Here is a 15,303-nt window from a genome sequence, read left to right as displayed (position 1 = left end):
AAGAAGGCAGGGGCTCATGGACAAGCCACTAAGATGGCATTAGCTACCATGTTACAGTTTTGAGTGAAAAGAACTGAAATAACCACAAGCAAAATTCCTCTTTTATGCCTGACAAGATGACAACAATACCCAGGCAGCAGAGATAACACAAACCCCCATTTTTTTAAGTTTTACAAAAAAAGGTTCGTGGGAAACTAAAAGTAGTGCACTTTCTACTTCTGACAGATAAGACAGGCTATAAGACCAGAGAGGCCACATGCAGTTTGATTTATGCATAGCAAAACTGGTTTCTCTGCTTACTAGACCTCTGCTAACATAGCTACATAGCAGTTACGAGATCATAAACTGGTGATTTTTATACTGGGAATTGTTTTCTTGTGACATAAATTCCAATCATTCCTGAGGGTATCCTAAGAGGACACAGTGAAACCCATCCTCTTGCATTTAAAAATTGGGTGTAGCTTGTCCATGATAAACAAGGTGACAGCTAGTATTTCTGCAGATGTTATTGTTACCTATTTTAGGACACAAAATGCCCTTTTTCTGTTAAAACATGAATATTAAAGGGGAGGTATTTTTTCTTTAGCATTATTTGTATCCCTGGCTCATTCAGAACAAGTTTTGTAGAGGTGTGCGTTGTTTGGTTTTTGCTGTTTTTAAAGTAAAGCCTTGTGACGTGTTCCTTTGGGACGGGTTCCTTGATCAGTGCCATTCTCACATCCTCAGCTGAGGATCAGCAATGCACACAAATTGCTTCTGAGCAAGCCAGATCCACAAGTCTAACCTGTCAGAATTGACACTGCCTGTGGCCCTGCCATTCCATTTCTGCAGACCCAGTGACTGGAATTGGAGACATGATATGATGGAGAGAAAGTGCAGGCAGTGGAAGTCTGATTCACCAATAGATCTGCACAAAAAGCATTCCAAGTACAGTTCTGCTGGGATATGGGGATCCTGGCACATTGCTTTCTCCATCTGCTTATCACTACTGCTGGCTGGCATCCTCCCCTGAGGCTGATTGCTTCTCTACCAGCCTTACTGATGCCCAGATGTGGGACTGAGGTGTGCTGTTTCCCTAAAGGTGCACTGGGGACAGAGCCAAGCAACTCAATGATTAAGAGCAGACTGAAGCCTCGTGCCTGAACTGGTTTGTGTTCTTCCTCCTCAAGGTAGTTGGCCTCGAGGGGCAATTTCATTAGAGATCAGCTGCTGTACACAGCCCATAATTGATGGAAGGGCCTCCCCTATGCTGTATTTCAATCCCAAAACACTGATGCAGGCTGCCATCCAAACCTAAAGGCAGCTGCTCAACAGTGTGTGGGAAGAGCAGCTTCAGAGGGACTCAAATGGCAGATTTTTAGATAAGGGTGGGAAAATAGAAGCAAATATAGGGAGCAAAGGCAAGGAAAGGAAAGGACATGGAGAAAACAGGGCCTGAGAAAAACTGTGAGGGGACCAACCTCCTTGTGGCTGAAGAAGGGAAGACTGGAGGAGTGAGTGGACACTTTGCACCCTCACTTTCCCTTGTGGTTTGCTTCCTTTTGTGCTGGAGCCGTGCCTGCGTGTCACTTGTAAACAAGGTGGGAACTTGAGCACCCGTCCTTCATTTCTGCTTTATTGCTTGAGTCAATAGAAACAGCGCTGTGTTTGCTATCTCTTTGTGTTAGCCAATCTAAATTTCAAATCACTCTCACCTTTGTACTGAGATGGATTGATTTTATAAAACTCCACTGCAGTTTCATTAGTTTCAGGCTTTGGAACCCAAATATAGCCTCAATTCCTTTGGGTTTCTTTTTGGCTGGTTTGTTTGTTTTAAAATCTAAAACTTAACACATTTCTAGTAAAAACATGCTACTCAACAATTCTCTAAGAGAACTAGTAATGCTGTGATGCAGCAATAGTTGTAAGGCTACCAATATCGTAAGAGCCACATCAAGATAAATTATTAAACGCTGTTATGTTTATGTACATTGTATTTAGCGAAAAAGTAATAAGCTAAACTTTAATACAAAGAGTGAACCACATTATAAATTAAAACTTAATTAACATCAAGATTATCTCTAATCTATGAGCCTAGCTCTTGTTGAAGCACAATAATTTTTAATTATAAGAAAATTTGAATACTGTACACAAATAATATTTCAATCATGCAGAGGTTAAGTAGGTTCATAGCTAACAGGAATATGCTGATGCAATAAGCTGTATATTGCATGAGAATTTCAATGCAAAGCATTTACCCTGCACTGATATGACAAGCAGCCCAAACCCCTGGTCCCACAGATCAGTTGAGCTCCAGAAAATAATCAAAGTAGCTATTAGACATCAAGGTATTTCTAAGTCTGTATTATTTCATATAAAGGGAGTTTTATCTACAGACTGCAAATGTAATTAAAAAATCCCAACCAACCAAACCAAACACATCTGTGAATATCATATTAAGCAGCAAAGCATTTCTAACACTATTAGCAGCATGCACATACAGTGACATGGCTTGTGAAAATTGTAAGACTACAGCAAAGTAGACCTCCACCATTTTGACTCTACTGCTCCAATTACTTTCAAATCACCAGCTCTATTTGAAGGATTCAGCTTGTGGATTAGCAAAGATTGCACATACACTCTGCATTCCTGTGTATTATAGCATTATAATTATAATTATTATGATTATAAGTCACCCCCATCCTTCACTTACCGCAGGTAGCTGTTGTTGCTGGTGGGATACTGGTGGTGGTGATAATGTTCAGGCTGGCTGTGCCAGAAAAGCATTTTGGGGTGAGGTGAAGGTGAAGCATTGTGTTCAGCTAAGAGATGGTCACTGCAGTGATGGGAGATAGGAAAGAGAAAACAAATACTCAAATTCAGATTACAGTTGCAGTTGGGTTGCTCTCAGGCCTTTACATTCATTCAGCTGCTGCCAGCAAGTCGTCCCTCCCTCCAGAAGAGGCAGGCAGCCGATGGCTTTGGCTGCTCTCCACATGCTCTCCTGCTCCCCAGACTCACTGTGCTCCTGCTGCTGCCCAGCTGCAGGGCTTTTCTACTACCAATGTGGCATAAGTGCAGCTCAGACCTCCCCAGCATCCCTGTTTCTCTCCTCCTGTCCCCCCACACTGTCCTAGAGTGTCAGTGAGCAAAGCCTGTGCTACAGAGCCAGGGAAAGGGCTGCTTCCCTGCACTTGGCCTCAGAGAAGCACCCAGCTCCCTTTTCACACAGTCCAGAGACCTTGAACACTGTAACCTGCATAGGCAGCACTGACTGCAGGGAAGAAGATAAAAGGTGGAATACACAAAGACCTCTCTAAGGGAGAAAGATGCCTTCTCAGCAGTGTTTAGATTGCAGCCTTTTTGCCTGTTCATTTCATTCTGGTGGCAGGCAGACTGCAACCTTATAGTCAGTCACCTTCTTGCCATGAACCAAGATTAAAAAAACCCCAACCTAATGATGAAAACACTGTCAAATTGCAGGAAAAATATTTACTTCAACACCACTCCTCACACCCACACTTTAGGGAAAAATCATATTCAGATGCAAACCAGCTGCTTGGTGCACTCAGTGCCATTTGTTTGCTGGAATTTGCAGCCAGGACTGCAGTATCAATTTTAAAACACACAAAATAGTACAGGTTGGTCTTGGAAAGATCTTGACACTCAGAAGTAATAGGAGGCACACATCCAAAATCATCATCTGAAAATAGTTACCTGCAGAGGGCACCCATTCTGCTTGAAATAGGAAGGACTACTGACAAATAGTAGTAGTTCATTGGTGGCTTTGTTATTTTTGTGGTTCTTTTTTTAAATACCAGCTCATTCTATAAAAAGATACTTGTAAAACGTATTACAATATTGTGGCAACACACAAGCTATAAAAATCAGGACATCAGAGAGCAAGATTTTGGGAAACAAAAAGAAATTATTTAATATTAAAATGATAATAATATGTAGCAGCCAAAAAACTTCAAATAAACATAATTGGTTGGGGATTTTTTAACAGCATCTCAGACAATTCTCCCTTAATTTACTCTATTTACTTAACATCAAACAATGTAAACAAAAAGCAAAGACCAGAATCACAGAATGGCTTGGGTTGGAAGGGATCACAGAGATCACGTACTATGGGCAGGGACTCCTTTCACTGGACCAGGTTGTTCAAAGTCCCACACAACCTGATCTTGAACACTTCCAGGAACTGGGCAGCAACAATTTCTCTGAGCAACCTGTTCCAGCATCTCACTACTCTCACTGCAAAGAATTTCTTTCTAATATCTAATCTAAACCTACTCTCAGTTTGAATCCATCCCCCTTTGTCCTGTCACTACATACTCAAATGTCTCTGTCTTTCTTCTGGGCTCTCTTCAGGTACTGCAAGGCTGCAGTAATGTAACCCTTAAGCCATCTCTTTTCCCAGACTGAACAAACCCAATTCTCTCAGCCTTTCCTCACAGGAGAGGTGCTCCATCCCTCTCATCACCTTGGTGGTCTCCTCTGGACTCACTCCAACAGGTCCATGTCCTTCCTGAGCTGGGGAACCCAGAGCTGGATGCAGCTTTCCAGGTGGGGGTCTCACCAGAGTGGAGAAAAGAGGCAGAATCATCTCCCCAACATATAATAATACAGAATAATAGTAGAGGAACTGTAAATGTGGGATGAGAAATAAACACCCACAGGTGACGCTGCCCAAGAAAGCAGACAAGAATTGGGACTGCTGCCTTAGTGATTCTGAGAGATTATTCTCCTCCAAGTGGCACAGAAGTACCTCGAGGAGGGCTGTTATGACACAGATCTGCTTGTGTACACAAATTGATCTTTGGTCCAGCAAGGATGAGAGCTGGATGAGTCTTTTCAAGGTTGGTTGTTCCTCTTACATGTCTCTGTAATTGCAGACTTGAAACAAGCATCCTCACAGATGGAAAGGGCTGCACATGTCCCATTGATCACTGTTTTGTTTTTTAAATAGTTATTTTGATTTCAGTGACTGTAGAAAAATAATATATATCCTGGTATCCAGTTTGCTCCATAACCAGTAAATTGTAAAATAAAACTACTCTGTCTTCAGCCCTAGATTTTGGTAAAGGAGTTAAATGCATGCACTGCATTTATTTGGAAGCTCCATTTCCATCTACACTGATTATTCTCAAGAAGAGAACTACACATGCCAAAAAACACTTTCACAACCTTCCCCTGGGGTTTACAAAAGCTTCTCATATAGAGGGCAGGCATGTTTTGTTCTGTGACTTGTGTTTCTGCAAATGGAAAGGGTAATACCACAGATTCCCTTTCACTCTAAGAGCTCTACCACAAAATAGCTCCCACCTCTCTATGCATATCTCACAGAGCTCATGTGGCTTTAAATTGTCCAACACTTTTTCCCCTCCCCAAACCAGCCCACTGCTTTTGACAGATGCTCATTTGTCAGAATGCAAATGAGAAGGAACACTGCAGGTCTGATTAGTCTTTTTTTGTGAAGTCCAAGGCAGAACTTGGGAGCAAGAGCATTTGAGACACCTGTTTTTTGTCTTTAGCATAGACTTGGTTCCTACCCCTTTTAGAATTTTGATATTTTTAAGTAACACAAACACCATGTATTAGGGCTGCAGATTTGTTCTTAATACCAGGATAGACAATTTGCTGTCACTGAAAATAACCACCCCAGGGGAGCTCAGGCAAGCAGTTGCAGATTCAGCAGGTCTGGGTTCAGCCTGTGCATTCCGTAGGCAGAGAGCAAGCAGGAGCTTTAGTTCTGTGATTTCAGTTCTCTGTCATTAGCTTGCCCAGCTGTTACCAGAGATTTGACTCTCCTGACCACAACAGAAGGCTCTAATAAAACACAGGAGCATCACAGCAAATGTGCCCATTCAGTCTCTTACCTTCATTTGATTCTTCAAATATTACCCTTAGGTGGACAAGTGAGTCATTGATAATATCCAAAAAACTACTGCCTCTAGGAGATATTTGTAGGGAGGGTGAAATAATGGCAGCTTTTCTGATCTAAGTACCTGCTTCTTACAAAAGGTAGAAGTCCCAAGGCCTGTGTGGCAGGTGTCTCTCATGGTATGCAAACTATTTCATACTGACAGAGTGTGACCACAGAAGCTGCTGCAACAAACCATCCTGACCAACCAACTATGACCGCTGTCCCTGATGGTATAACAGAAGCAAAGCACAACCAGGTCTTGTGGACTTCTATGCAAAAGCACTGTGAAAGAGGAAATTTTGCTCTTTTTTTTCCCCTCCAAGGGTTGACAAGATGATTATCAATCATGATGCTTTGAGTTCCTTGTATGGAATATAGTAGACAGAACACGTAGAAAAAAGTTATTATTCAAACTAATTATTACTCAAAATAATTTAGCGTTCTTTTTCTTTGTCCTATTCAGAGTATTGTGTTTTGGCTGATCTCTGTTGTGAACAGTATATGGGTACAGCTTCAAGTACAGCGTAACTCAGTTTTTAAAATCAGGATAAACTTCCCAAGTTACATCTAAATGTGGTATTTTGCCTTGTGAAACTGCATATTCCCCACACCCACACCTGCTGCCCTTGACTAACCTCTAGACATAAAGGTATGTGGTTACACGGTCCTTCAAGTTTGGGGACAAATAAGGTGAGTTTTTTACCTTGTACTGTTTATTGTTAAGGAGCTATTTTTTTTCTTGCTTTATGATCTGCCCAGTAAGTACACAGATCTCAGCAAAGGAGCACTGTATACACAAACAACAAGACATTATTTATTTAAAACATCTCTTGCTCTAAGGCTTGTGTATGGCATACAAAGTCCAACCTGAAATTTAAGGTGGGGAGGCTCATGTTTTGCTAATGGGTGGATATGAAGTTAAGTACTTTAGCATATGTACCTGATAACTTTATTGGATTTTTTTCCCATGAGTTGCATTCAAAATGATGAAGTCTCTTAGGGCATCACTCAACTTGCTAATCTTTTTTATAGTGATCAGACTCTTCATATAATTTTCCTGATTGCTCTTCTGAGAACTACAACAAATGACCTTAAATATTGGCATTATAACTGGTTACATATGACCAAATGTCATCTTTGCTCTTTGCTTTCACCAAGTAAAAATTGTTCTACAGACAACACATGAAAAACTTAGGCACAATATAAGACACTGTGAATTCAGTATCTATTCTGAAAATTTTGTTTAATGGAAGTTTTTACTGTCCAGTGATTTTTGTTGTGCTTAAAATACTAGCTTTCAGTTTAAAGTCAGAAGAAAGTTTTATATTGATGCAGAAGCAATCCCTACATACTTCATTCCCAAAACAGAGTTGAGAAAAGTATTGTTATTTTGATACATCCTATTTGGTCTTTGGATTCTTTTTGGTTGTACAGCAGTTGCTGCCTAATGCAGGGTGACCTTGGATAACAGTGTTAGTTATCCATGTCTAGATGATACTCCTGCTTGGATGGGCTATGAATCCATCATACATCTCTAGAAAAGGTGCTGACACACACTTCTAGCCCCTCTGTTTCTGAGTGAACAACTTCTCTGTCTCTCCTATACACCTTGTTAGTGGGAGTGTGTTCCCTCCTACTGCAGTGAACTTAATGCTGGGTAACAGCCACAAGCAGGAATAACTTCTGCATGTGATCCATCCCTGCACTGACCTGCCGTTCTCCACACACCTCCTGACACACTAAGGGCTGGCCCAGCCCTGTCCCTTTGCTGTGTCTGGTCATCTGAAGGTGGCAGAAGTACAGGGCAATGCACTGTGTCCATGGAGTGCAGCAGAGGATGAGCAGCAATGCCCCCACATGCTCTCCATGTCCACCTGCCAACTTTAATCTGGATTCTTGGATATTCTAGGTGTTGTAATTCGGGCCTGTTGAATGCTGAAGGACTGCTGCATTTACCAGCCCTTTTTCTGTGATATAGATCTCTTGAGAAGCAGGCCTGCCAACAAAAATAAAGGGGAAATGGGAAAACCCACAATGAACATTTTTAGTAGAACTCCCAAGTTCCAGTAGTAGTCTTAGGACAGTGCCAGCATAGAGACTAGGCAACACACCACAGGATATCTGACAGAACTCTGCTTGATGCATAACCCTGCTGAGCATGCCAAATGCTTCAACAGCTCCTTCTGAGCATTTTGATCAAATACATCAGATAAGTAGCAGACCCTGTGAACTTGCTTCAGTGTCTCCTTGATATGAGTGCTCACTTGGAGAAGTAACTTCATATGTAAAGGAGAAATATGGATTGCTTCCAATGCTCAACTGTCAGGTTACAAAAAACATAGATTTGGCTGCTTCTGAAGAATGCAGCAGGATATGCTCCTTTCCTCATGGGGTCTTATCCCCTTTTAAGAAAGTCTCCATTGCCAGGAATTCCTGGTCTGTACTTTATTCCTCCATAGTCACATTCCTCACATGACCTACTTCTCAATCTCAGGATGCAGCAAGGTGCTGAGGTATGAGCTGAGGAATAAATGCCTTACTGACATCACACCTTACAAGATGAAGCATGACAAGTATTACTTTTGCTTTCTTCTATCTGCTGCCTTTTAGGAAGACCATGGCCTACAAAGAAATCTGTAATATGGAGATCATTTGCAGGCACTGAGATTTCGACAGCATCACTAACCAGAGAGTATTTTGATTTAACCTATTACATCATACCTGAATCTAAACCTAAGCTAGCAGATTTTTATGATGGTGACAAAGGGTGGAGTCCATTTTATTTTAATATTACTCAGAAGTCTGTAAAGGTAGACAAGTTCAAGTTGTTGTTATTCTGCTATTCTGTGCTTGGTAGCCTAAAAATCAGTATTTGGACTTCCAGACTGCTGTGGCAATGTAGGCTGCCTGACACAGAAAAGAGAGCTTGGTTATTTCTCACTCCTAATGGACTGACTCCCTTTTACTTGAGGCTCTGAGGCAGCTTTGGTATCCTGCCAGGTCTAACATTTTCTAGCATTGGGCTGGTTTGGATTTGTAAATAAAGTCCTCCAATATCAGTATTTTCCTCTCAATTCCCAAAGCAGAAAGAAAGACATTGTGTATTCCAAGAAAATTCCCTTCCTAAAAACTTTACAAATCACAAAGGGGCATTAAGGTTTTTCAGAACATTAGCTGCAACATACAAGGAGTTAAAAATTAAGTACATACACCATGTCTTTCTCCTCTTATTTTCTAGCAACCCTGCCTTTTCCACTTCCTACGCAAAAACCTCTTCCTACATGGTGCAAACACTGGCCAATTAATAGATTTCTGAGAAAAGGCAGCCTCCAACAGTATTAGCTCTTCAAGTAAGGTTTTAAAAAATTTAAGCTGGCACTTTCTGAACAATCAGGTAACATCCAATTTAGATTTCTTCTCTAGGGCAGGTACAGACTATAATAAATGGTGATGCATGAAAATTCCTTAGGGAAAGCAGGTAATTTTGTCTTGGAAAAGTACTTCAATTGATTAGTTGGCTAGCATGGCAATAGCTGTCATGTCTAAGATCAAAAACAACATCAAACAGCTCAGAAATTCTTTAGGAAAGATACAACCATCTGTAAAAGACATTTACTATAGTGCAAAAATGTATATGCATCAGTTTAAGTTGTGCTGAAAGGACACAAAGTAACAGTCCAGAAATCACTATTTTTCCAGCTTAGAGGCTTTTGGTGTTTGCATACCGTTAGGTACGTTTCACATGTATTATTTCAGACTAGCATATAAATTAATTAAGGGTTTTAAAACATGCTGATCTGCAATTTCAAATGGAACACACATCCATTTCCCTACAGGCTTGCACTTGAGCTGTTTATCCAAGCTGAAATCAAGAGTTTCCTCATCTTCCCTGGTATTTTGCCATGAGCTGTATGTGCTCAGGTTAAACACACTGTGCTAAGAAGCAGGTGGGTGTTCTCATATTTCCTCGCCCACCACTGCCCCTATACAGGCAGACCCTCTCAGCCCAGGACAGACATTCCTTCATTGTCTGGCACAGGTTTGTGAGCCCTTGGTGTTGCTGGAGGACCAGTCTGAGATTATTCCAGAAAAATCAGATTGGGGAACATATTAGGGAAGCTCCCCCAAAGGTATTCTGTTGGCTCTCCCACAGGCAGAGATGAAGAGGTGGTGAGGGAATACTTAAACCAGTCCAGCTGACTTTTGAGAATATCTGTCTACTGCATAACTTAAATCTACACATTTGTTTTTAACTGCTACAGGTGTTCCTTGGACCGACAGGCACTGCTTCTGAATTTATCCTGATATAAGGTTATCAGAACCATCTCCAGTACTGGCTGTAATGTGAGTTTACACAGGCCCAAAGATCAGCATTGGTGGACAATATCAAGATCTAGGTAAGAAAGGATAGTGAAAAAGAAAACTTGTAAAACTGTGATGCCCAAGATCAAGTTCAGTTACCTCCTATCTGATATCAATAAAAGTGGTTATGAAACATTTACGTGCATGTATGTTCCTTTTTCCACTGAAGAAGTATTTTCCATGTTTCACCATCCATAGTTTTTTCCCATCTTACTCCCTTCAAAGTATTTCCACTAGGATCACTTATATCTATCTAAAATACATCAAAAGTGACAGAATTTTTATATTCAACAGAAACCACACAGTATTCAAAAACTGCTGGCAAATTTCTTAGTAAATACACTTACTATCCTAAAATGCCATCAGCAAATGAAGAAACTTCTTTAACTGGGATAATCCAAGCTGCACAGCTTGGAAACTCTGAGCTCTTAAAGTACACTAAAACATAGAAACATAAACAAAATATAGGAAAAGAGTAAGCAAAGTTTGTTTTTTTTGCCAGACCAGCAAAATTAGTTCTTCAAACTTCCCACATTTCTGAAAATTGTCTGTGTTTTAACAAAAAAGAAGAAAACATATAAATTATGAAGCAAATCTTTAAAGTACGTACATTTAATGAGTTGGAAAACTCATGTGGGGGAGAATTTAAAGATGCTTTCTTAAGTGAGCTCAATATAAGTATTGACTTGTTTCTTACCTGGAAGTAGACTGCAATTGCAAAACTCATCAGTTTACTGTTTTAATTGTGAGAAAACAACAGATATTGTTCTCCAAATAATCCTCCAGTTCCAAACTGCTTATGCATCCCCACCACATTGATGTTTATTGTTTCTCTGTGACTGTGAAGTCCCAGCCTAACACAGTGCAAGTTAGCACAGCCAGTGGTACCATTCTCACTCACCTCCCATAGGGAGTAACTGTAGTGTAATTCAACAGATTTATTTCTCAAAATTATTTTCTTTTATGATTGTTTCCAAAGGGACAATGCCACATTCAGCATTTGAATTCCTTTGCTGAAAATTCAAACTTGGGAGCACTTTAGGCCTGCATTCTCAACAGAATTTTTTCATGGGTATGTTTGTGACTTAAATGTTTAAACACGGACAGAAACCATTAAGAATATGTAAGTGTTTCAGGATCCAGATGTTTGTTCTTTATGCTCTGTGACTCAGACCGCAAATAATAAACACGACTCAATCTGTTCCAACCTTTATCTTCAAAAACAAACAAGCAAGCCAACTCAGGAAAATTTACATGATCAGCTCTCCTTTCAATTTACATTTATTATCCCAACTTCCTTGCTAAGACTTCGTCTGAACATAATGTGTTACTCAAAATTCTTTAAAGCAGATGACATCCAAGTCTGAGACATCCACAATATTCATTTCCCATCCTGATTGTGCATGTAGCTTTTCTTCTCCTTCCTCTTTTTTAAAGCCCAAACCCAACCTTTAAGAATTACATTTCAATATTCAAATGACTGCAATGACCTATCTTCACAGGATATTAGAAGGAACATATAGAAACCCTGTCTGAAAGAACAGAAACTTATAACTGTCCTATTTTTTCCTAGATCTTTATGCTAATCCATTAGAGAAACCACCTCCAGCAGGAACATAAGGCATGACTAATCATTGCTTGAATTTAACTGAGCTAATATCTACTTATAATATAGGAAATGAAGGCAAAAAGCAATGCAGTGAATCTGATCAACTGGCTGCTGTGGAAATAATTTTCTTTCCAAATTCTTACATTCTGATGGGTTCACGTAATATAAATAGATTCTATCTGTTAACAAAGATAGCAACCCCATATCTGCTGGAAACAAAACTAGTCATATCATAAGTAAAATATTAATTTAAATATATTGCATTGAGATTTTTAATACATGGGATATCTTCACTTAAAACATTTAAAGACGGCTTCAAAGCAAAACTGATGAACAAACTTCAGGTAAATATCTTCCTCCCCCCTACCTGGAGCAAATTTTTTCAGTCATATAGGGGATAAAAAAACATATCTTTTGTTTACATGTAAAAAAACTAGGTTTCATCCAGAATATATACTGTATGTTTCAATAACTTATATTTTCAGTATGAAATAGCATCTTCAAAAAGATGACGAGTAACAGTCATCTTGCAATGGTTCTCTTAAAATAAATATTACCTATACAAAATGCGGGAACAACATACAGGGCTGTTAAGCTTAGAATTCGTGCAATTTTTTGACGTGACTTTTTGTATCATAAAATGCAAAAACTAAAAGACTGCAGTCTGAAAAATATTTTTAAATATTAAAAAAATAAAATGTAAATGATGTATAATGTACAAATAAATGAAATAATAAGCAAAAAAATCTGCCTACATGAAGGAAACTGTGTTCATAAAGATTCTATTCGATTTTTTAAAAAATTTGTCTAATATCTCTATATTCACAGCATGTTCTCAAATGCCAAGTCAGATTTAGTAACAAAACTATATAAAGAAACATCATTTGGATGCACAAAACATGACGATAAATTTTTTTAACCAATGCTGTATGAATCACATTTATAATTTTTCTTATAGCATGTGATCAAATAAAACAGAAAAACCAGAATGTATACATTGCTAATCTTTTAAGTAATGTTATGTACATTTTATTGCCAGTATATGCACAATGGTAAGCATAGAACTATAAATACACAATGTAATTAAACAGTAGAAAACAACAAGGATGTTACACGTAACAAAGGAAAGAAGGAGGAGATACTATTTTCTTCATGTAGCTGCTAAAAAGGGCTAGCAACGAGTTATGACAGTGTTGGAATTAAGTCTTTACATATATTTCTACAACTTTTCCTCCAAATAAATCTCTGCAATGGCATTGCTTCTTTAATAACCACATCTTAGCTCTTTATATTGCATTCACTTCAAACTAAAGTAGAAACAACCTTTCATGTTAACTACAAGCATCTGACTTAATTTTTTACTCAGTTTTGTTTTTCAGGGTTCCTAGCAGGTAAAGTATGTAAGTAGTTTCTTATGATATTTGGCTGCAGTGTTGAAGAATAGAGTTCTGAATACACATTAAGTGATAATTTGGAAAAAAAAATAAAGATTTTTCTCTAGATAGTTCTTCTACTGGGTGCTATATGCAGCAGCTCAGTCAAAATTAGTCACCCTGAAGAGGTAGAGAGAATTTTAGCCTAGCATAGATCATCATCCTTGGCACCACTATCTTCTCTCTTATCAGGATACATTTCCTCCAACTAGACAAAATCACAGTCAAAGGGAAAATAATGCCAGGAAAAAAAAGTTCCACTATTCCTGGGAAGGGCACTGTTTCATCCCATTTCTCACTTAATTAGCTTGCTGCTTATATAAAAGAAAAAAAGGAAAAAAAGAATGAAAAAAAAGGAAAAGACAACATTTAGGGACACATTTACTTATCTTTGTTCTCTTTCCATTATCAACTTCATAAATACAAAGAACCATTATTCACAATATACTAACTCTTTTTCAAAAATGGAAAAACAAACCCTTGAAACATTTCCACACCTTAATCCAGATGGGTCTTGAGGATGCTATTCAAGAAAACCATGCAAATAATTTGGTGCAGCTTTTCCTACTCATCCAAAATATATATTTTTCTTTAAATTAAAAGGTGGCGAGATCCATAGCATTTGTGACTATTCCCCCCTCCCCCCATTTAAATTCAATGCAGAAAAATCTTGGTGCTTTTCGGAAGGTAAGGAATAAATAGCTTTCTGCACTGTTGTCATAAGATCCCATGTGAGTTACAATACAAGACTACTTGTTCCAGCAATTAGGTTGAGAGGAAACATTCTAGTGATAAAGTTAAATACATACTGAGCATGCTTGGGCAGAGCACTCCATTCTGAAGCATCCTGCTTGAAGAACGAAAGGTGACAAGGATGGTTCACGTCCATCAAGTGACCATGAACTCTGCTGCTCACCAGCAGGCTGCCACACTGCCACCAGCTCGGCAGTGCAGTGCTGCCCTGGCAGGGCTGGCTCCCACATTAAGAGGTACTGGTTGTACCAGTCCTCTGCTGCGCACACCAAATTCTTATTTATGCAACAAACATACAACCAATGAACAATATCACTGTGACAGAACTGGATCGATCCAGCTTTCTTTTTATAGGCATATTTCTCAATCTCCAGAATATCCCAAACAAGCTGTAAATAAGATGATGAACCACCAACACAGTGAACGAGTCTCACTGCAGTTCAGACTAGTTCAGCCTTGTTTCACATCACTTCTTGTTTCTAGCAAAGGACATGATGCTCAAACAAAATAGCAATAAAAAAGTAATGTTATCTGCAGCTGAAGAAAAGCAACAGAATTTATATTTTAACTTCTGAAGCTTAAAGCATACCTTTTTAATTAGCTTTAAAAAAAATCTTTTTTTTTAATACAGTAACACTGGCAAAAGTTAATGGGAAGACACAGAGGATTATGAACAGGGTAACTGATAGATAAGATTATTTAAAATTTTTATTCTGCTTTGATCAACTGATGTTAATACTGTTTTTCCTTAGATGTTGGAATAATTCTATTGCAACAGTCTCATGCAGGCTGAGGACAGCCATTGGTTATGGGAAAAAAAAAAACCAAAACAACAAAACCCTAAACAAAAGAAAAATAACAAAAGAAAGGGGGGGAAAAAAAACAAAACAAGAAAAAAGTTCCAGAAGTTGCATGTAAGGATCTTCCTTTCACTGAAGAGGGCCTTGCCCTTGCTTTAGGAGACCTGGTTAACTCTTGCCAGCTTCATTAGCTTTGTCCAGACATATCTGCTGCTGTATCCCCTGCTCCAGAGCCTGTTTGTGCACGTTTGATGTAAAGGTTCAATAATTTCATCTGCAAATTTAAGCCAGAAATTAACTCTGTTTAGTATTTGCAAGCTGTACAGACTGACTACAGGAATGGTACAACAAAATAAGACATTAATCCTTTTTCTTTTCCCTAAAAGCAAAATTGTACTTTACACAGTTATTCAAAAGGAACACACATGACAATGAAAA

General features: G+C 38.9%; 1 protein-coding gene across 34 annotated transcripts in view; it reads right to left on the bottom strand.

Moving 5' to 3' along the window:
* Positions 1–11,466: 11,466 nt before the first annotated feature.
* CLASP2 (cytoplasmic linker associated protein 2) overlaps positions 11,467–15,303 on the bottom strand; it is a 145,761-nt gene continuing 141,924 nt past the window's right edge. For all 34 annotated transcript variants that reach the window (XM_054515117.1, XM_036405153.2, XM_054515121.1 and 31 more), the window contains one exon: positions 11,467–15,139. In XM_054515117.1, the coding sequence (XP_054371092.1) occupies positions 15,053–15,139 (87 nt within the window). In that variant the 3' untranslated portion in view covers positions 11,467–15,052. The remainder of the gene's footprint in view (positions 15,140–15,303) is intronic.

The sequence above is a fragment of the Molothrus ater genome, chromosome 1 (assembly GCF_012460135.2).
Source record: "Molothrus ater isolate BHLD 08-10-18 breed brown headed cowbird chromosome 1, BPBGC_Mater_1.1, whole genome shotgun sequence".
NCBI classification, from domain to species: domain Eukaryota; kingdom Metazoa; phylum Chordata; class Aves; order Passeriformes; family Icteridae; genus Molothrus; species Molothrus ater.
Note: the sequence above shows the minus strand (reverse complement) of the source record. Positions and strands in the feature narration are given on the sequence as shown.